Source organism: Kogia breviceps, chromosome 13 (genome assembly GCF_026419965.1).
Source record: "Kogia breviceps isolate mKogBre1 chromosome 13, mKogBre1 haplotype 1, whole genome shotgun sequence".
NCBI lineage: Eukaryota > Metazoa > Chordata > Mammalia > Artiodactyla > Physeteridae > Kogia > Kogia breviceps.
The window spans coordinates 57,749,996-57,773,729 of record NC_081322.1 but is presented as its reverse complement, the minus strand read 5'-3'; the positions used below and the strand labels follow the sequence as shown (position 1 = coordinate 57,773,729).

The 23,734-nt window shown below is 34.3% G+C and overlaps 1 protein-coding gene across 3 annotated transcripts in view; it reads left to right on the top strand.

Moving 5' to 3' along the window:
- Positions 1–2,636: 2,636 nt before the first annotated feature.
- The window catches only part of THEMIS (thymocyte selection associated), a 173,900-nt gene continuing 152,802 nt past the window's right edge, over positions 2,637–23,734 (top strand). The window contains exon 1 of one of the 3 annotated variants that reach the window (XM_059083567.2): positions 2,637–2,939. In XM_059083567.2, coding sequence (XP_058939550.1) covers positions 2,849–2,939 — 91 coding nt within the window. In that variant the 5' untranslated portion in view covers positions 2,637–2,848. The remainder of the gene's footprint in view (positions 2,940–23,734) is intronic. The other 2 variants (XM_067011289.1, XM_067011290.1) reach the window with 2 other exon arrangements.

Sequence of the window (23,734 nt, the reverse complement as noted above, 5' to 3'; positions counted from 1 at the left end):
ACGTGAGAGCTGTGAGTTTCAGTTTTATTTGAGGACTTATTGAGGACTATAGCCCAGGAGACAGCTTTTCAGATAGCTCTGAGGAACTTCTCAGAAGGGGTGGGGTGGGAGGTTAGCATATATGTAATTCTGGAGAAGGCGTACGTGCAGTCAAGCACACAGCTCAGTGCAAGATTGCTGCTAGTCATGAGGAACAGATATTGCAGTTAATGATTTTAGTACTTTTCTATGAATGGGAAGATGCAAGAAAATGAGTTCTTAAAATTTTCTTCTGAGAATATCTAACTATCTGAATGCCTGTTCTGCCAGTTTTCCTGCAGCACCGACTGCCTCATTCCTTATCTCTGTCCTGAACTCCTTTCAGGATGTGTTGAAGACCAGCAACTGCAGTGGCTAATGACTCAGTTCTTATAAAACTGGGTGGTGAGGGACCGTCTTTAGTTGGCAATGCTTTGCTTTATTTCTGAATTCTCATTGATCAGACTATTATTACACTGGTCACCTGCTGCTTCAGTTATTAAACTTTAATAATTGATTTTACTACTTGGTTGTTCAGGGACTCTTATTATTCTTATTTGTCAATTTCATCTTGGCTGTTCATGTCAGGATTTCTTTGCCTACAGTGTCAGAAGTGATTATGATCCAAACTAAAGTAGTAATAGTGGAGATACAGAGCAAGAACAAAGTGAGTGTTATTGATTATTGCCACCTATAGTGCTTGAGGGATTTGGAGGCTGGATATGGTATCTCCCATGATGCAGCCTTCTGGCTTGAGAAAGTGAGAGCATTGTAGTGTCGTTAACTAAGATTGAGAGAAAGAAAGAAGCAGAATGTAACAGGAAGGGAAGATCATTTGTTGAAAGAGCAAAAGCAGGAGTAGCAAAGACAATTGTAAAAGATTGGTAATATTTTGAAATAGCTTCTTTGACTAGTAAGATAGAAAGTTGATGTGGGAAAATATTTTTAAAAAATCAAGTGAAGTCCAGTTTGGTTTAGATATCAAATGAAATTTGCTGTGTTACTAGTTCTAACAGATGTACGATTTTTAAGGAGCAGTCCATAGCAGGTCTTTTCATATATTTAACCATGGGAGATACAGTTAGGCTGTAAACAATTTTTGTAGTCGATTGAAGGACCTAAGCTTGGGAGAAGGGGTGCAAAAGTCAGACTAATCAAGTTTAGGAGGTTTTTGAGCAAAAAAGTTGCAAATGAGGAAGTAGAAGCCACTGGTGAAAAAACTATTGATGTGGCCTTATAAATTTTAGTTTTGTAAAGAAAGAAATGAAGCCAGGCAGATTATTGCAAGTATCAAATATTATTTTAAGAGCTGAAAGAGTTTTATAAGCTCTATATCAAAATAAGGCAGTGCTTTTTATTTTCTTAGATATTTACATGAAGGTGGAGCTGGGATGTGCCCTGACCCTCTCTATCTGGCTATGTTTTTTGCAGCCTAAGGCTAAAACAGTTTCTAGACAGGGAGCCTGGAGTCCAATTTTTAAGGAGAATATGCAGCTTCTTAGCTTCTTTCACTGTATTTATACCAACCAGTGTTCTTTTAGTCACCCTTAAAGAGACTTAAAAAATATCACCTTGAACTGTATACTCTAGCTCTAAAATATTGTCTTATTTAAATACAAAGACTAGAGAGTGGAAGATTTTTAAGAGATTTATTTTTATTTTTATTTTTATTTTTTTGCGGTACGTGGGCCTCTCACTGTTGTGGCCCCTCCCGTTGCGGAGCACAGGCTCCGGACGCGCAGGCTCAGCGGCCATGGCTCACGGGCTTAGTTGCTCCGCGGCATGTGGGATCTTCCCAGACCAGGGCACGAACCCGTGTCCCCTGCATTGGCAGGCGGACTCTCAACCACTGCGCCACCAGGGAAGCCCCAAGAGATTTATTTTTATGAGGCTTCTCTTTCTTCATTTGGCTTTGGTCATCCTCACCCCTCCCCACTTCAAATTTGGACCTTATGATCAGAATTGTAGAATTTTGGCCTTGGAAGAAATGATACAATTTATTTGACTTTGACTTTTTCTCCATTAAATAAATGAGGGACAGAGAAGACAAGGCTGATGTCACCTGTAAGTCAGAAGCAGAGCTAAACCCAGGAAATTCAGGTTTCCTAATAACGGATTTAGATACTTCACTATAGTGCAGTGATTAGAAAATTAATATTTACTGTATCACTTTGCTTAGTGCACTCCTCCCACTCTGCTTTAATATTCAGTTTTAATGTGGAAGAATAAAAGTGGTTTCGATCCTCTTTCATCAGAGTATCAGATTTCTGAAAAGAGCTGACACAAAGCACTTTTGTAACCAAATTTAATAAAAAAGCACTGAGAGTATGCAAATAAAGCACAGAGGCAAACTTTAGAAGTGAAGTAAAGAGATAAAGAATTAATACGGTGCCCTTTTTAAGATTAGACTTTAGTCCTGAATTCCAGTTCTTTCCTGGTTGACAAACCACAAGCAACTGTGACCTCAAACATCCTAGCCCCTTCTTGAGATGCACACCTGCACCAGCGACAGACAAAGAGAGCTACTTGTCAATTCTCACTTTTTTGGCAGTGTCTGTTCAGATATGCTCACCGCACCCCCATCCTGTTCTACTTCAGTGTTAGAAGGAAATGAAGCCACAATGAGAACTAAAAAGAGCTGTAACACCTTTTGTCCCCTGCCTCCTCACTGCCCTCCCCACACAGAGCTACTCCACCCAAGTTGGGCTCCAGTGTGACATTCCTGCCTGAGAAAGGAATGATGAGGTGAGACTACAGTTGCACACAAGTGACACCCAGAAGCCAAAAGCTTCTGTAAGTACCAGGTCTGCACAAGACCCAAGCCAAAGCAATGGCATTGTCGCTGGAAGAATTCATCTACTCCCTTGACCTCAGGACCCTCCCCAGGGTCCTAGAAATCCAGTCAGGCTTCTATTTTGAAGGTAAGCACCTTCCTATCTCTGGCTAGAAAGTGCTCATAAGGTATATACTCTTGGGAATTTTAGTGGAAATTTTTAACAGAATATATGAATTCTGTTAGAGGAAAGGTGGTCATCAGAGAAAGTAATTAACTGAGGAATGGTCGAGACCCAATAGTGTTGGAGAAGGGAGAAACGAGATAGGACTCTGGGGGGTGGATAGGGACTGGGAATTGAGTGAAGCTTCTTGGCCTTCAAATAGTTCAACACGAATGATGAATTATTTCTGCCTTTTCTTTGAAATTGGTTGTAACTTGAGTGAAAAGTTAAGTTTTCCATATCTATGTTTCTAGAGTATAGTTTTTAAAAAGCAACTATTAAAAGCACAGCATTTAGAAAGAAAAATTCACCAAACTCTTAACCACTTCTAAAAGTTGCTTGTATCAGCGCTTCTCTCACTCTTTCTGTAGTGGCCTAACTTCCAATTTCTTAAATAATGGCATCCTTATTTGAAGGTATAGAAGTTAATGTTTACTAATTACAAGATAATTTTTAAAGAATCTATGGCAGAGTTCTAAAGTCAGAGTTCAACTAAGATTATTGAATAAGTTAGTGTGCTTTGGTGTAACTTACTGTATTAATTCAGTAAAAGAGCATTAAGACCTACAACGCATACAACACATACCCTAGAATATTTAAGCAGTGGTTTGAATACATGTAAGACAGGGTCATTTTCTGGGCAAATATGCATTTTTGGTTCCAAGCGTTGTAGAATTGAGGCAGTAGTAGAGTTAAATACAGACAAACTACTGGGAAGATGAATTTTTGGTAGGCAAATCTTTCCCTTTTATAGACAAAATAATTTTTTAGGTATTATATTGTGAAATAAAACAAAGCTTGACAAATGTCAGACCCAGTTCATACACACACATACACACACATGCACACACACACAAACACCTGTAGGCAATGAATTGGTGCAGGCAGCCTTCAGTTTTATACAGACCGTTTTGTTTGATTCATTTGTAAATTGATTATTTTCAATCCGACCATATTTTTCCATATATATAATATCATGAAATGTATCTTTGTTCTTAAGCTGGCCCCCAGTCATTTTTTGCCTCATTTTTTTGTGCTTTTGAGGTTTCTCATAAGAAAGTTCTTCTTCATGTTTGGTTTACAAAGGTATTTTCCTATGTTATTTTATATCAACTTTACAGTTTTATATTTCACATTTAATTTTTAAACTATGCCATGAAGGGCAGAGGAATCCAGTTTTAGCTTTTTTCCGTATAGTTACCACAATTTCCCAGCACCATTTACTAAGCTAGTTATCCTTTCCCCTTTGATTTGTGTTGCTGTCTTAAAATTATGCTCACATCTGGGTTGGTCTGTCTCTGAAATATCTCTTCTATTTCATTAGTCTGTGTTTTCTTAATTGTGTTGAAGCATTATTTTTGTAACTATGGCTCTGGAATAATAGTTCATGTATAAACCAATCTCTTGTTTTTACTCCTTTATTCTAAGTTGATGTAGCTATTCATAGACCTTTCAAACATGTCTTTAAATAAATCAACTGATTACTTTAAAAATCCAACTGGAATTTGTATTGGATTATATTGATTTTATAGATTAACTTGGGAAGAATTGAGTCTTACACTAAGTCTTACAAAAGAACATAGTCTCTCCATGTGTTCAGACTGTCTTCATCTTTTAATACTTTACTATTATGTTATACCTCAATTAAGAGAAAGAAGCATACACCTTGATGAATTTTCACAAATTAAGTACATTCATGTAACCGCCATCGTGATTAAGAAATGGAAAATTACAAGTATTCTGGAAGTACCATCTTATACCTTTCTCAATCATTATCCACCATATTCCCCAAATGTAACCATTATCATGAATTTTGCCCATTTTGAACTTTATATTAATGGAAAATTATAATATGTATCTTTTTATGTTTGGCATATCTGTTCAACATTATCTTTGTAAAATTAATCCATGCTCTTCTATATAGCTTATTTATTCCAGTGTGTATAATATTCCATTGGATGAATATATCACAATTTATTTATCCATTCCACTACTAATGGACATTTGGCTTATTTCCAGTTGGAGATGTCAACAGCAATGTTGTCATGAACATTCTTGTACATGTGTGTTCACATGTGTATAGCATTCAATTGGGTGTATAAATGAGTGGAATTGCCACATCACACAGTGTGCATATGTTCAGCCTGGGTAGGTAATGGAAAACAAGTTTCCTAAGTACTAATAGTTATACCACTTTATATTCCTACCAGCAGAATATGAGAGCTCTAATTAACCCATATTTTGACAACACTTGATGTTATCAATCTTTTTAAAATAATTGAGATTTAATTTAGATATAACATTGTATTAGTTTCAGGTATACAAAATAATGATTCAATATTTGTAGGTATAGCAAAATGATCACCACAGTAAGTCTAGTTAACATTTGTTACCACATGAAATTATAATTTTTTTCTTGTGATGGGAACATCTAAGATTTACTTTCTCAGCAACTTTCAGAGCCTGGCTGTCTCCTCAAAGACAAGGATTTAATCATGTAAGTGATAAGGCGTACCGATAAAGCATTGGGTTTTAAAAAAATCTCCCTGATGATTAAAAATGCAGCCAAATTTGAGAACTACTACTGTAAAATTGGTTCTCCCATTTGTTATTAACAGTGCATGGTTTAGAGAGAATTCACGTCATTTTAAATGAAGTCTTCTGATCCACGAACCTAGTATAATCTGTCTAGTTATATGAATAGATCTCTTTTCGCTTCTGTCAATAACATTTTATAATTTTTTGGAGTTCTTACATTTCTATTTCAGATTTATTCTTAGTTATTTGATTTGTTAAATTCCATTGTAAGTGGTATCTTTTGAAGTTTTCATTTTTTCTTTGTTGTGTTTGTTGAATTCTAAGAATATATCTTTATATTATTTTAGATTTGTTATATACACATTTAAGTTTTCTGTGTATATTGATTGAATCTTATTTCTTCTTTCCAATGATTGTACTTTATTTTTCTTCAGTTTAAGTACTAGCTAGTGCTTCTAGTATAATATTGAATAAGAGTAATGATAAAGGACCTCCTTGTCCCACTCACAACCATAGAAAGTTTTAATAATTTATCATTAAATATAATGTCTGTTTTAGTTTAAAGAAGTTTCTAGTTTTCTACAGTTTTTTAAAAGTCATGAATGTATGTTTAATTTATCAAATATTTTTCTATAACTTTTGTGGTGATAATATGATTTTTTACATTGATTTTTTTTTTGAATGTTAAGCCATTTATTTGTGGAATAAAATCCATTTGGTGATATATCACTGAATTCAGTTTATTAGTTTTAATGAACTTTTGTATTTCTTTTAGGGTATGAAATTGGCTTATAATTTTTATTTCTTCTAACATCCTACCGAGGTTTTTGTGTTGAGTTATGTTGAAATTATAGAACGTCTTGGGTTAAGTCTTTTTCTCTCCTTCTAAAGATATTATATAAATTAGATGTCATTTTTAAATACTTAGTAGAATTCCAAATGAAGCCATTCTGAGCTGGGATTTCTAAAGTAGAAATGTTTTAAATTATGACTTCAGTTTTTTAAACTGTAAGGTCTTCCCATCCATGAGCATAGTTTATCTCTCATTAAAACAAACAAACAAACAAACAAAAAGCTCATTTTTTGGATCATGTATTAGAATTTTTAAAAAATGTCTCCATAGAGATCTTGTGTATTCTAAGCTAGTTCCTAGAATGCAGACACGTACACATACTATATTGCTATATTGACAGATATCGTATTTCCTCTGTTCTCACTGGTTACCACTGAAGTGGAAAAATGCAGGTGAATATTATTAGCAGTACTGATGAACTCTCATTAATTCTCATAGTTTATCTTTTTTATTTCTCTGGTTTTCCTAAATAGTTATTGATGTCATTAGAAAATATCGAGTTGTGTCTCTTCCCTACTATGTTCTACAACTGTCCATTTTTTCTTACCTTCATAGTATAGTCCAGGGCCTCCAGTACTGTGTTAAATAATGGGAATTCTGAATCATAAAGAAAATGTGTCTGAAATTCCTCCATTAAGTGTAATGCTGTAGAACTGGTGTTTAACTATTACTAAATTAAGCAGGTTCCTATCTATTCCTTGCTTTCTAGGTATTTTCATAATAAATAGGCATTGAACTTAATACTGTATCATTGACTAAGATAATAATGTGGTTTGGTTTCTTTAGTCTGCTAATGTAAATTACCTTTAAAGACTTTTCAAATTGAAGGATCCTTTCATATTATACATATATACATTTGAAATACAGTGTAGGAGTTTGATATTATATTTAAGATTTTTGCATTTGATCGTAATTGAAATAAGCTAATAGACTCATCTACTATTTTAGATTCAAGATAACACTAGCTTTCTAAAATGAGCTACATAGATTTTGTTGTTTTCTATTTTCTGAGTTCTTTGCAAAAAAACAAAATGGACTTTAAACTCTTCCTTTAATTTGGTAGAATTCTGTAAGAACTACTGGACATGGAATTTTTTGGAGGGAAATCAGAATTTGGTTTTGTTAAAATTCTTTGTTGTTTTGCTTCTCTCATTGATTTCTGACTTGATCTTCATTATTTTCTTGCGTCCTCTGTTTGCTCTCTTGCTCCTTTTCTAGCTTCCTAGTTTAAATCACAGTCATTTTAAAAACGTTTCTAGCTTCTTGATAAGTGTGCTTAAACCTGTATTTTTCTCTAAATATTTCTTTGTTTCCCATAAATTTTGCCATGTAGTATTTTCACTCTTACTCAGTTCTAAGAACATTTTTTCCTTTTAAATCCAATGGCTATTTATTTTATTTACTGATAATATAAAATTTCCTTTAGCTGTTCTTTGCTTTTAATTACTAATTCTATTGTATGTTGTTAGAGAACAATAGTCTGTATTATATTATTGCTTCTTTGAAATTGATTCAGGCTTCCTTTATGACATGAAACATGTCCTATTTTAGAAATATTTCATATGAGCTCAAAAAAGCATATTTTGTTGTTTAGTACACTATCTCTCTATATATACCAAATAGCTTGTTTTTAATTGTTTTGTTCAGATCTTGCTCTCACTGCTTATTTTTCTTCTGCTTTACCTGTTATTTTCTGAGAGGGTTATGTGAAATAGTCCTTCAGCAGTTCATTTTTCTAGTTCACTTCTAATTTCTTTCTATCTTTTGTTCCATCATATTTTTGAGGTTTAGTTGTTGCATGTGCTTATGCTATGAGGGTTTTATCCTCAACTCTATTATTATCATCCTTTTCCCTATATAGCTTTTTATTAAGTCCTATTTTGTTTGATAATCATATTGCTACTCCAGTTTTCTTTTGGAATATTTTTTTCTAAGCATTTATTTCCACTTTTTTGGTGTCTCTTTTTTTAAGTGCAAGGAAACATATTCTTCCTCCTCTTGATGCTTCTTGTGTTGGTGCAGGCAGTGGAACCAGGCTTCACCTGTGCTGTGGTGATGACTCCATGACAGGAGACTTTTGGGGAATGGAGGTTTGAAGGAACTTGAGGAAGGCAGCATGAAGTCATGTAAGGTTCTGTGGTACTGGATTGAATACTCCCTGTTTACAACAACAATAATAATAAGCAGCGTGATACACTCAATAACATGTTGCTCAGGCACTTATTGAATTGCCCTACCTCATGAGATAAGGCATAGATCTGTGTGTTATAAACTCAGAACTTGGCCTCCTGACTGTTTACACATGAGAGAAGATTTCATGGTCAACTTACAACATTCAACATTTGCTATGTCCCTCTCTTAAGAAAAAAAAAAAGCTTCATCATAATGTTGAAAATTGATGTGAAGTTTTTTTTTTGATGTGAAGATCAATTGAGCTATTGTATATAAAATAGTTAGCAAAATGGCTGACCAATAGAAATCTTGCAGTAAATCTTAACTATTATGATGATTACCATAATATTGGCATATTATGAGGAAAACTGATCAACCATTTCTAAAAAGTAAAATATTTGAATTCCGCTACTGCTGCATATCCCAACATAAGTTAAAATGGAGAAAAAATATTAAAAGTTAAAACATTAACAATAAAAATGCTCAAAGAAGCCACAGAAGAATATTAAACTAGGGACTCTAAAAAATGAAAACATTGGATTTATGAAATAGAAAATTTCCTTCTTGAAAAAAATTACATAAATATGGATGAAAGACAAACTACAAACTGGGAAAATATTCACAATATATATAGCAGATAGAATGTAAATATCCTCAGTGTATAAGGAATTTATTAAATAACAATAAACAAACATGAATATAAAATTTTAAAATGGGAAAAATATATAAAAGGCAGCTTACATGCCAGAATCATATAAAAATTTTCAAATTTACTAACAATAAAATGCAAATAAAGCAATAAATCACTCAATCATTTCTTAGGTCACAGATACTAAAAAGATCCACAAAACCCAATGTAGGTGTGAATGTGCAGAAATGAGGGGAGGCACAGGCGGTGGGTGTGTAAACGGTTACAGACTTTTTAGGTCTCAGCTGGGCAATAACATCCACATATAACATGTACATAAACATCTGACCTCTAGAAATTAACTTAAAATATAATTACAAAAAGCAAAAATGATTATATTACACTGATCATAGCAGCATGTTTTATAGACAAACATCAAGTTAGCCTCAGCATGGACTAGCTTATATAAATTACAATAACACATTATCAAGCATTATTAAAAAGGCTAGAATCATGGAGGGGATAGGGTAAGCCACTACCCTATTGGAGCTTATGTTCCAGTGGCTTGAACAAATGACAAACAACCGACAGGTTTAAAATATACACGAGTACCGTGAAGATCTAAATAGGTAGAGAGTAAAGCAAAGCAGAGGGAAGAGATGATCTTTTGATAGGGTGATCAGGGCAGATATCTCTGATGAAATGAAATTTGAGCAGAGGCCAGAATAAACTAAGCAAATGAGCCTTGCACATTTCTGGAAGAACATTTCTGCTGAGGACAGAGCAAGTGCAAACCACATAACAGATTTCTTCATCTAATTAAGAAACAAAGAGGAGACAGTGAAGATAAAGCAGAGCAATTGAAGGGAAGTGTAGTGGGAGATGAGGCTGAGGACGTGGGGATGTACAAATTTTGTAGGCCTTAAAGGCCTTGGAACACATAATTTAGTACAGAGTGGGGCTGGGGAAGCAGGTGGAGACCTCTAAGATAAAATGATCAGGGAAGGCCACTCTAAAGAGCTGATTTAGTAGCAGAGACCTGAATGTTTAGACAGAATCAGACAAGAAAATATCCGAGAGATGAGTGTTTCAAACAGAGTGAACAGCTAGTGCAAACATTTGGGGACCAAAAGGGGCTTAGTCTGAGGAAGAGAAAAATATCCCTGTACCTTGAACATACAGAAAACAGTAGAGAGGAAATCTTACGAGAAGAAGTTTAAGGAGTGGGCAAGAGCATTTCAAGGAGTTTAGATTTTATCAGTGCTAATGACCAATTTGCACCAAGAGATTGACAGGACCTGATCACCTTTTTAGGAGAATCATTGGCTGCTCTGGTGTTAGTGGGGCAAAAGTGGGTTGAGACACATTAGGACCATGTAATAATCTAGAAGAGAGATGATGGTGCCTGCATTCAGCTGGAAGAGAAATGACCAATTTAGGATATGCTTTGAAGGTAGAAATGTCAGGACTTGCTAATGGGTTTGGTATGAGGTGTGAGGAAGGGGAAGACTAAAGGATGCATGGGAGGACTTTGACCTAAATGATTAGGTTTGTGCATTTGACAAAGTTGTGAAGATCTGGGGAGAGAGAGTTTTGGTGGAAAAAATAAATTATATATAATTTATTTTTATTTATAATATAAACCTTAATATATCAGTTTCTTTATTGATATTTATGGTCATTCTAAGGCATATAAAATAATTAAAATTGTAAGAGGATAAAGTAAATATAAAATTAATAGTATTTTGAACAATTTAAATTTTTATTAATAATAAAACCCATTTTCTCTCACAAAAGTTAACTTTGTTATAACTTATTAACTGTTATGAACATTATTGAAAATATTAAACATTTCCATTACTGAATACTTCAATATTTGTAAAAATGTTGATTTAATATCATGATAGAGTGATTCAAAGACATAGGTCTAATGTATTTATTTCACTACTTGTAAATAATAGCTCTTAAAGATATCTTATAAAGGTCCAGTATACAGCTTGTATACACCATATAAAATATATGCTTAGGGAAGATTTATCAATAATGTTGGTGGCCGTCAATCCATATGTGAAGTAACCTTCTTTATAAATCTGGTTTTGGCAGTTTCTTCAGACAGCAATTGTATGTAGCTGATGACAAGTTTGTACTAGGAATAGAAGTGTCATTCTGCCATCTTCTTGACAGGGTCTGCAATTTTCAATTCTCAAATGTCTTTGTAGGCATCTTACAAAGTTATTGTCTATTTTGTGAGAGTTGAAATTAGATTATAATAATTCTTAAAACAACTTTACTTGACATATATAAAATCCATTATATGGAAGTATTGCAAGTATATGAATGAATTAGGACAATTCTTTTAACTCTCATTTTTTTGGAATTCCCAATCTGTCTCAATATATTGTGGACTATACATGTCATGTGACCATCCGATGTAGGAATAAATTAAGATTTCTTTATTATTAAATACTAATGGAGTTTAAAATTAAATTTTAGAAAACCTTTGTATTAAATATTAGTATAGGTTAATTTTGTTTATGTAAAAATGAGTATGAATTGAAGGTCTAATATTTTCTTCTCTTATCTCACATCTTATAAAAATAATTATCATAGATTTTTCTCTTTCTTTCAAGTACATCATAGAATTGTACTTCCGTACACTTTTGTGGCCATAGGACTTGCATTGGCCAATGTAATGAGAGCAGAAATAAGGTGTATCATTTTGGACTGATGCTTTAAGAACTAGTTCATAATTTAACATATTTCATCCTGGTAGATCATGTCAAAATGGAGCCTTCAACAGTCTGGGTCCCTAAGTAACTATAATTATTAGAGACCCTGCCCTCATCCACTTGAACTGGACATGTAATGAAATGAGAAATATACCTTTGTTACTTAAATCTCTGAGAATTTGAGGTTGTTCTTATCTCAGCATAACAAAATTTCCTTACTGATACAAGTTGTATTTATTATGACTGGAACTGCACTTACTATCAGTTAAAAAAAATAGACATTAGACATTTTAGAGAGAGTCATATAATGCCAGGAAAGTTAGTTGGTAATAATGTTACCGCATGTTTATGGAAAGGTGAGTTCGCCGCTCTGTATTCAGGAAATATCTGTTGCTTCTTTGACTATTCTGCATATTGCTAGCATTACCATCTATCACTATTTACTTCATATATGTAACCAGTTTGGTGTTGACTTAAAATTTTTGCAAAAACAAAGTTTGTTTGCATTATGATCTTGTTCAATGAACTGGATATTGAAAAAAATTCTGTTTTTCTCTATAGAAATAATATGTGCACATGGCTAGAAAGTTGGACAAAGTAGAAGCACAAATATTCAATAACTTCATCAAATAGAGAGAAATATGATTAACATTTTGATGTATTATCTTCTAATTTTTATAGAAGTATGAATTAACTTTTAAAAGGAGAAAAATTGATGCCAATTTTCCCCCCATGCTTTATCCAGAATATCACCACTCGCACTGCAACCTCCATCTTCCCCCTTGGTTCAAATCATCATAACTTATTGCCAGGATTATCAAAATAGCCACCTAATATGTCTCCCTACTTCTGTTTCACTCCTGAAGTCTATTCTCATAGCATCCAGTCATGCTTTTAAGTGGTATGCCAGATTATGCCATTCCTCTGTTAAAGAACCTCCTATGGCTCTGCCATTTTTTCTTAAAATAAGGACCTTACAATGCGTAATAAGGCCTTTTATTTTTCTCTCCTTACTCCCATTATTTCTCTGAGTTTATTGTTTACTAATCTTCTCCTTCGTGCCACACTGACCTCCTCACTGTTCTTCAAACTTGAGGATATGCTCCAGCCTTAAAGCTTTGCTCACACTCTTCCCTTGGGTTGGCAAGCTCTTCAGCCAGATGTCAAGTTGGCTAATACCTTTCTCTTTGAGGCTTATCTGACCACCCTATTTAATACTGCAAATTTTCTGTTCCTCCTTCACTATATTCCCTATATTCATTATTATATTCTTCATTTGTTTTGAACCAAAACACTATCTTCTTCTTATATATCATGTAGATTATTATTTATTGTTTATTTTTCTATCCTTTCCCATTAGATTTTTCTTACAGCTTAACTGAGGTATAATTTTTTAAACCATAAAATTCATCCATTATAGGTGTTCAATTCAATGATTTTTAGTAAATTTATAGAGTTGTGCAACCACCACCAATTTTAGACTATTTCCATCACCTCAAAGAAGTCCCTTGAGCTATTTGCCAATCATTATTGCTTACATTTCTAGCCCCAGGCAACCACTGCTCTGCTTTCTATCTATAAATTTGCCTTTCCTGGACATTTCATATAAAATCAATCACACAGTATGTAGTCTTTTGAAACTAACTTCTTTTACCTAGCTTAATGTTTTTAAGGTTCATCTGTGTTGGAGCATATATTAATATTCTGGTGTGTTTTTGTTGCTAAATAGTATTTTATGTATGGATATACCACATTTTGTTTATCCAACACCAGTTAAAGGTCATTTATATTATTTCCCTTTTGGAGATAACATGAATAATGTATCATTTTACATTCCCATTTACAATATATTTGGATTCCAATTTCTCCAAATCCTTACCAAAACTTGGTACTGTCTTTTGTATTATAGCCAAAGGTATCTCATTGTAGTTTTAATTTCATTTCCTTAATGACAAGTGATGTTGAACATTTTTCCTGTGATTATTAGCAATTTATTTGTCTTTTTTGAAATAAAATGTCTCTTCAAATTTTTTGCCAATCTTTGTCCTCTTGTTGTTGAGCTATAAGACTTATTTCTGTATTCTGGATATTTGATTTTCAAATATTTTCAGATATAAAATTGAAAATATTTTCTTCCTTTCTGTGGCTTGTCTTTTCACTTTCATAATGTTATCTTTTGAAACAAAAAGGTTTTAAATTTAGAAGCCCATTTATCAATATTTTTAGGGCTCATACTTTTGTTATCATGTTACCTAACCCAAAGTTACAAAAATTTCCTCCTGTTTTGTATTGGGGGCCTACCAGATCACTCCCAGTCTTGTTGATTTTCTAGAAATACAGAACTCAGAAAACCTGTTATACTCAGAGTTACGGTTTATCACAGGGAATGAATAGAAACTAAAGCCAGCAAAGGAAAAAGGCATATATGGCAAGGTGTATGAGAAAACAGGCACGAACTGTCAGTTATCCTCTCCCAGTGAAGATACATGGATAGTGCTTAATTCTTCTAGCGATGATGTGCAACAACAAGGACAAAGTATTTCCAGTTAGGGAAGCTCATCTATGCCTTTGTGTCCAATGTTTTTATGGGAGCAGTTACATAGGCATTGAGGATTTGTGTGACTGACCTTAGCTACTGGGTCTCTAGGCTCTCTAGAGATTAAGTGGTATGATCCAGGACCCCAAGTGAACAAAAACAGGCATTCACCATAGATCACATTGTTAGCATAAACAATCTGGTGTGGCCCAAGATCCCAGATATACAGAAACACTCTATCTGGCAGGATATTTCAAGGGCTTAGATGTTATCTCTCAGGAGCCAAGCAAGGGCTAGTCCTTTCTTTGAAATGTGCAGAGTTTGAGCACCCCAAGTAACAGTTAACCCATTATTGCACAGTTCTTTTTTTTACAAGAGTTTCATCTTATCTTTAGATCTAAGATCCATTTGAGTTAGCCAGAATTTTCTAAAGCCTTAATTCCAAGTAACAGAAGAATTAATCAACTTTCTACACAGTTACAAAGCATGCAGGGGATGATTTAAGTACAACAAGCTCTCTCTAGCTGAGAGAGGTGAGGGAGTTAACCAAACAGATATCTGGGTGAATGGCTTTCCAAGTTGAGGGAATATCTTTAGCAAAGTGTTATGGTGAGAGTGTGTTGGCATATTCCAGAAAAAGTGAGAAACCAGTAAGGCTGGAAGGAGGAGGAGAGTGAACAGAAATGATATTAGAGAGGAAATGGTGGAGAACCATATATGGTCCATTTGGATATTGTAAGAGTTTTACTCTTAGAAGAATTGGGAACTTGGAGATATCAATCTACATTAGCAAAAACAACTAAAGCAATGCTAGAACTTTTCTCTTCACTATACTAGAGACTCCATTAGCCATTTCTTCTGTTTATCAAAAAGAATACTGATGAAACCACGTGTACATTTGCAGAAGTCAGAGCATAGTTTTGCTTAAATAAGCCCATAAATATAATGTTCAAAAGTGCTTCTTTTTTTGTTTGTTTGTTTGTTTTTGTTTTTGCGGTACGCGGGCCTCTCACCGCTGTGGCCTCTCCCATTGCGGAGCACAGGCTCCAGACGCGCAGGCTCAGCGGCCATGGCTCACGGAGCCAGCTGCTCCGCGGCATGTGGGATCTTCCCGGACCGGGGCATGAACCCGTGTCCCCTGCGTCGGCAGGCGGACTCTCAACCACTGCGCCACCAGGGAAGCCCCAAAAGTGCTTCTTATAGCAATTTTTAAATACCATGAAAATATTCTTCCCTCTTGGGAAAAGTAAGATTTGGAGGAGGTAATATTTTTAAATATTGTGTTTTGAATATAGTAAATATCATATTTCTTTTTCCTGCCAAAATATGTTAAAATCATGGAAATTATTCCTTTAAATTGTATATCTACTGCCCTTCATTTCTTCCTTCTATCCTTCCTTCTACAAAATGAATAGAGTTTGATTCTTGCCCTTAAGGACTCCTTAGGCCAGTGAAAGAAGATAGATTTTTAAAAAATCAGTATTTGTGATACAATGTGAAAGGTGCTTTAATAGATATAAACTGTTTTGAGAACACTGGGAACTTACCACCCAAACAGCTTACCACACAAAAAACTTACCAAGAGGTGGTGATTATTTTTCTGCAGCCTATATAGAAGATGAGCAGGCAAATAAGAAAATTTCAGAATGAGAGAAAAGTGTTTAGATCATTAATCAAGTTTGGAAATTCGAACTATGGTCCAGGAACAGCTCAGGGAATAATAGGTGATCAGATAATTTGTGGTCATATTTTAAGTGGCTTCTGAACTATAATAAGGATATTGAATTTATGCTGTAATCAATAGGAACCTTTAAAGGGATATTATTTTTATAATGTGTTTTCCTGACTGTAAAAAAGTAAATCATGTTCATTGTAAATTTGAAAATTATAGATAAAGCTAAAGAATTTCTGAAATGTTTAAGGCAAAAAAATCATCTCAGATGGTAGATTAGGCATCCATTCCAGTAGAGGTTTACTAGATGGATATGAGACAAACAACAGGGAGCTAATACAAGTAGAAGGGAAAAGACAGGATCGGTGGTCTTTTGGGGAAGAATATTCTGAACTTGACAGTTTATGAGAAGCTGTGAGCAAGAGGGAGGAGTTGATGACAGACTGGAGGTTTCTGGGCTAAGTAAACATGGTAGATGATAAAAATATTACTTACAAGACTTGCCACAAGAGCAGCAGTTGTTTTGGAGATAGAGGCATGATTCAGTCACATTCCAAAGAGTAGGAAGCTCCTGTAGGACATTCAGATGCAGATGAACAATAGCCCACAAAAATGTATGTCTGAAATAAAAAGCATAATAAAATTCTCAGATTTAATATTACAGAATAGTAAGTGCATGAAAGAAGTTTGTTTCAGGGATTGCCCTGTAGTCCATGTGTCAGGTCAGGAGAAATATGTGGATCTCAAAGAACACCAACATGGAAACTATGGATAGAGGAGGAGTTGGTCAAGCCAAAAAAAAAAAAAAAAAGTCTCTGTTGGAGGAGAAACAAGAGAAAGTGGGCTAGTTTGTCAATGAAAATAAATGAATTAGAGCACTAGAATGAGAGTGTCAGAGATAAATGTTAGTTATCAGCACATAATTTATGGTAGTTTAGTGATTATGATTACAGTTCTAAATACTGAAGGATTATTATGGGCCAGGTGTCTTTGTATAGATTTGGGTATGTAAGCATATGTAATACATGTATAAATGTATTTTATATATGCATATGTCTATACATAAATATATGTGAATATAATACAACACATTAATTTAACACAATTTAATTAAATAATACTTTATTCTCATCTATACACAAATTTAGTACAAGTACACATATATTTAATCTTATTAAATTTTTAAATTAATTGTATTTATAAAGATATTTAATCCTTGGAGTTATCTGCTGAAATTATTATTATTTCCATCATCAAGTCACCTGTTTGCCTGTTTGCCCCAGAGATAAAACTTATAGTGAAGTTTATTCTTGCTCTGCCTACCTGCATAGTTTACAAAATTCTGTAGTGAATCCTATCCTTAAAGAACCATCAATGCTTTTAGAAATTTTATAACCATTTACTGTTTGACTATACAGTTGGGTTATAAACATACACAAGAAATAACTTGTATTAGATAAACATTTGTTTTGTCTTTTTTTTTTTTTTTTTTCCCTTTTTTTGCGGTACGCGGGCCTCTCACTGTTGTGGCCTCTCCCGTTGCGGAGCACAGGCTCCGGACGCGCAGGCTCAGCGGCCATGGCTCACGGGCCCAGCTGCTCCGCGGCATGTGGAATCTTCCCGGACCGGGGCACGAACCCGTGTCCCCTGCATCGGCAGGCGGACTCACAACCACTGTGCCACCAGGGAAGCCCTGTTTTGTCTTTTAATATCTTATTACTGATTACTGGTTACAATTGCAGTTTGATAAGTATTGAAATATGACATTAAAAAATTAAACCGGTTAGATAAGTATATTGAATAATGATACATGGTGAATTATGCATTATATGAACATGACTTTTATTAATTTGATGCCTATATGAGTTCATATGGCAAACAATTGTGCTATTTTAATGCTGACATAATTCTTTTATGGCTAATTGAATTTAATTTTCTTCAGTCTTAATTTAATCAGCTAGGGATATGGTAGTAAAATCAGCAAAAATTTGAAAATTATAGCATTGTATTCAACTTGCATTTATTCATATTTCATAGGCTTTAAATTTATTTATTTATTATTTATTTTTGGCTGTGTTGGGTCTTCGTTTCTGTGCGAGGGCTTTCTCCAGTTGCGGCGAGCGGGGGCCACTCTTCATCGCGGTGTGCGGGCCTCTCACTGTCGCAGCCTCTCCCGTTGCGGAGTGCAGGCTTAGTAGTTATGGCTCACGGGCCCAGTTGCTCCGTGGCATGTGGGATCCTCCCGGACCAGGGCACGAACCCGTGTCCCCTGCATTGGCAGGCGGATTCCCAACCACTGTGCCACCAGGGAAGCCCTCATAGGCTTTAAATATTAGGACAAAAGAAAACTTTTTTCACTTTTTAATATGAATTCACAATATTGCTATTGGTTCATACAGACTCAAGAGAAATAAAATTATGTAAAAATCTAATGAAATATGGCCTGTCACATTCTTAAAAAAGAATTTCAGCTAACTGAAAACAGAGCACCAGTATTCTCTACATGAGCTTATATTTATCATGATTTATTAAAGACAAGAATTACATTTCTAAAGTAAAATTTGCTACATATTTACAACATATTCTGTTGAGCTTCACAGGTTTAAAACTGCTGTTGATTCTGGATGACCTAAGTTCACAGAGAGTAAAAGTTGAATACTTCTTATATCTAAGCTTTAAAATTAAGTAAAACATTATATCCCAATATTTGAAATTGATAATATAATTTATTAAATAAATATAAATTTGCTCCATTTGTGTCAGTGGTATATGGTTGGACACTAAAATGACTGTCAGAATAGAATTTGGCAGTTCAGTTTTATTTGAAAAAATGTTGATTTGGTAATATGCAAAAATTATATTCATTAAGGCATAATCTTATTTGAAATGATGTTGAATTTTTTCCTGTAAAAACTTTGGAATCATTTTTTATCTAAGGCTTAACACTTCCAAGAGCCAAATTGTAGCTGCTGTACAATTTGGCTCTTAGATTGCCTTTAGGCCATATACTACAGATCAATGAATTACCCTTTCAGTGTAATTAAACATTACATTTAAAAAAATAGAATCAAACTATTTGAAGTTTAAAGTAAAAGAATTTTTAAAGTTTAGGGCAATTTTGTGTTTGTACTTGAATGGAACACATTTTTCCCTAAAACTTAGCTGAAGCAAGCCTTATTTTAGGAAAAATCCCTAAAATAGGTACATTAAAAACAAGCAAAAGAAGCTCAGATAAGATAGTATCAGTTGTATTATTTTCAAAAGCTGTGGAGGAAAATAACTGCCAGCAAAATTTTTGTGCTGTTTACTTAAGTGGAAATGTTCCAAAATGTGGGCGTTTTTGTACAATGGCACACGTTATTCACATCTATTGTAGAGTAGAATGTTCATACTTAAAATTTTCTAACTTAATTGTTAAGTACCAACCTTGACTATGCAATAAAAATATTTAAAAATGGAGAACTAGCCTCTGTTTTTACATATAATCATATAAATATATTCATATACTTCCTTCATCTTATAAGTATAAAGAAGTGACTAAGCAATAAATTAAGTAAAACTTGTATTTTTTATTGACTGCTAGATTTTCAACTGCTGTGAAATAGACATTATGGTTAGGGTTATTAACTACCAAATTCATTTGAATAGGTATAAATTATCAGTCAATTTTTTAACATTGAAAAACACTAAAGGAAAAGAAAATGAAAAAACTTTGCCTTACATGTAGTAGTTTATACTTTTGTATACTATAATACTAATAAATTTTGTTAGGCCCTGCTAAATGACTGGAGTAAGCACTGAGAATGGGAGAGAAGGTAATTTCAAGTAAGGTGTTAAAAAAAATCTAAAAAATTACTTTTAGAAATGTCTATCTTTGATGCAGTATTCAAAGTCTTGAATTTTAAAACTTTACATTTTAATGGGGACATTACTTTTTCTACTTTTAATAAATATTTGGAAAGATTGCACCTTTTTAAAACTAAGATTTTAGTAAAGCTGTTAGATGAAATTTACTTAAATGAAACAACTTTTTCATGTGAAATAATATTTTTAAATGGCAAAAGACATTATTTGAGAAGATTTTGTTGTTATTTTAAAGAAAAATTATTAGGAAATGGGGACGGCTTCTACTAAGCTGTGTAATGAAATTAACTTTCTGATTTTCTGATTGTTATAATTAGGTCTAAACCATTTTACTCTAGAAGGGTTGGTTTTAGTGATTCAGCACTTGTGTCAGTTAAGGAAAGAACACCTGCCCCATAAACGATGTGTGAATTCTAACCACAGACCAAAGGACTTTTTTTGGTTACTTCTTTATTGACATCTGGAAAGGCCTAAAACATATTTAAAACAGTTTTTCCCAGAACTTGTGAAATCAAATCATGTGAGTTTTGAATTGTGTTCATTATCAGAGACCACTCTGATTTTAAATATTAGTAATATAGTTACTAATTTAAATAAATCCCTATTTAAATATAGTGTATGTATTTATTTCAGTAATTAAAAAAAAATTCAGCAACGATTTAGCATGTTCAGAGAGATAATAGGAACTTGACAATAATAAAAATTTGAACTTGTCTTAGAACAGACACAGGCTGAAACTTCCTCTTTTCCTTCCCTTCCTCCCTGCCTCCCTTCCATTCTCCTTTGTACTGTAGTCATATGCGACTGGATACGTTTACAGATGCTCTTTGACAGTAATGTACTTTGAGTACCAGTTATGTGGTGTAGTAAAACAGAAGCGGGAGGGGGAGCGTATAAAATAACATCCACTGCTATCAAGTTTTTCTCTCAAAGAAAGGACAAATAATTAAGAAGATAATAATAGAGATGACACCTAAAAAAATTCCAGGTCGACTATACGCGCACTGCATGCTTTTAAAAATCAGGATTAGGAGGTGGCTGTGACCCTAGTGACCAGACTGGGAGCGGGCTCCGGGGTCGGGTGTAAATCATGGCCGCCCGAGGAAGGTTAATGCAGGTGCAGCTTCCGTTGGCAGGTAGGTAAATACGCCACGGCGGGACCGGCCTGGAGACGGAGCGTTGTAAATCCTGGAAGACCAGTTTAGTGAGACGCGTCGGATCGGACGCGGAGGGGACAGCTCCGAGCTTGGAAGGTCAGCCACAGGCTGTGCGATTGCGATGCTGACGTCCCCACGCTGGCTGCCTCGGTCTGGTCTCTCCCAGTGCATCAGAGCCGCGACAGGAGAAGCAGCTGACTGCCCCAAGGATCCATTTTCTTTTTCTTTTCTCTATACCCTGCCCTCTCGTAATTTTTCCATTTAAAAAAAAAAAGTGATTTTCTACATTTCTAGTAAATCTACTCTTTTAGAATAAGACAGCATTCTGGATCAACAAAATTAACCTCCTCATTTTATAGAGTCAGAGACCTATCCACAAAGTCTTTGTGCAATTATTCTATCCACTGATTATTAATGAAAAGAACAAAACTTTCTTTTTCAAATAACAGGATCAACAATTATCTTTCTTAATGATACTTAACTATAAGGAAACATAAATAATCAAATGATTAAATAAATCTCCAAGAACATCCATTTATTCAGCTAATTCACTGAATAGCCGCTGAATACCTGGCGGTATGCTGAATTTGCAGTAACAAAGCTCATTAAGTCACCATAGTCCTCTCAAAGAAGTCAAGAATCCTCATGAAGTCAGACATAACGGCTACAAAGGTGTGTCATGTGGTGCTCTACAGTAACAAATGCTTGATGGGTTGTGTGATCACTCCTGGACTGATATATGATATAGTTTTGGTCAACTACTAATTAGAACATCAGAATTTTCTGATAATATGCCTAAGGAAACTTTTTTGTATAGAAATAACATTATTTTGAAGAAGACTGCTTTAAAGATGACATTTAGTAAACTACTTCTTATTGCAACATGCTTTAAAGTTTAAATGAGTGCTTTAAACCACTAAAGATGGAAGTAAGAATGGAAATTTTAATTTCTGCTGTTAAGAACGTTCTCTTCTTACTTGGAACAATAAGCCATTCGTTTGCATGTTCTCATTAAAAATTTGACAGTGAAATTATCTACTGATAGATGCCATTCATCTGACAAACGACCTGTAGCATTGTATTTTTACTGTTGGGCTTCATGCTGGTTGGTTCTCTAATTCAGTTTTCTCTAAAAAACAAAGCAGAATTATTCAAGGGAACATCATGTTTTAAAAAACCACAAGCTCAATGCTCAGTAAAATTTAGCAGCTCTTATTTATTGAAATAAACCCATGGTGAATATTAATTTCATCCTACTTATTAAGAGTAACTGATAAAAGTCATGCCAGACTTTCTGGAGAAAATGACTTTTGTTGCAAACTGACCAGAATGGATTTTGTCATTCACCATTATTAGCTTATTGCTGGTAGATTTTGGTAGCCTTCAATCCTTGGAAGTACGTGGTCTCATACAATGAAATTTTGTCAAATGTAAGACGTTTATTTGCAAGCAGGCATCAAAACACTTATATGACCTGTGTGTCAGCTTGATGTAGTCCCATCTATTTGTCTTTTTAAATACTCTGACAGCACCTTGCAATGAACCAAGTCTCTAAGGTTCATTAGAGACTTCTGCAGCAATATTCCAGCTACCTTTCTAGTTACATGACAAAACTGCTTTGAATCAACTGCTGAACCAGGATTGTGAAGCCCAGGGCCTATATTGGGCTCACTAGATTCTTATACCCCTTTGCAGGAACAGGAGCTCCTGTGTTACATTTGAAACTAATCAACACATTTTAAACACCACTCATTTCACCAATAAGGCAATCTTAAGATTGGTATTCATTATTACAATTAAGAAAACTATGCTAATATGAGATAAATATAGGTGACACTTGTGATAGTTGTTTTAAGAGTATGAACTTCTGATTAATCTTTTTTGTGTTAACTAGTCACCTGGGTTTATATTTCTGATTAGTGTACTTCAAATATTAACATTTTTCTCATCCCTTCCTCAGGGCTATAGGTTAAAAGTATTGAACACATACATGTGTATTTCATTGTCTATGCTGAAGTATTTCAGGTAATAACATTAAATATTTATCTTTGCACGTGTCCCAGATACTCTATTCTCACTCTCAGGGGAGCATATCTATCCAGAGTTGCTTTTGTTTTTTTTTATTCTTGAAGATTTAACTAACTAACTCCCAAAATTGTATTATTTCCCAGGTTGACATATGTAGTCCTGATTTTCTTTTACTTATTTCATGATTTATAACAGTATTTCTCAAACCTAAGTAAACTTTGGAATCTACTAGGGAACTTTAAAAAAAAGAAAACATATTCCTGGGTTCTACCCTGGAGAATCTGATTTAGAATTTTTGGAGTAAGCCCTAGAATCTGTATTTTAAAGTTTTCCCCAATTAATTCTGGTGCAGCCTGCTGGCAAACAGTTGTTTAAGAGGAACTGGATAGGACCATCTCTGCTTAAGGATGACCATTTGATGTTAGAAACAATATATCAGAAACTGAGCACGGTGTTTCCTTCCTAGTTTTTCCACCTTTTAGTACACCAGCCCCAGCATCGCGGTCTGGGAGTCATTTTGGCCCCATTTTTCTGCTTTTCTTT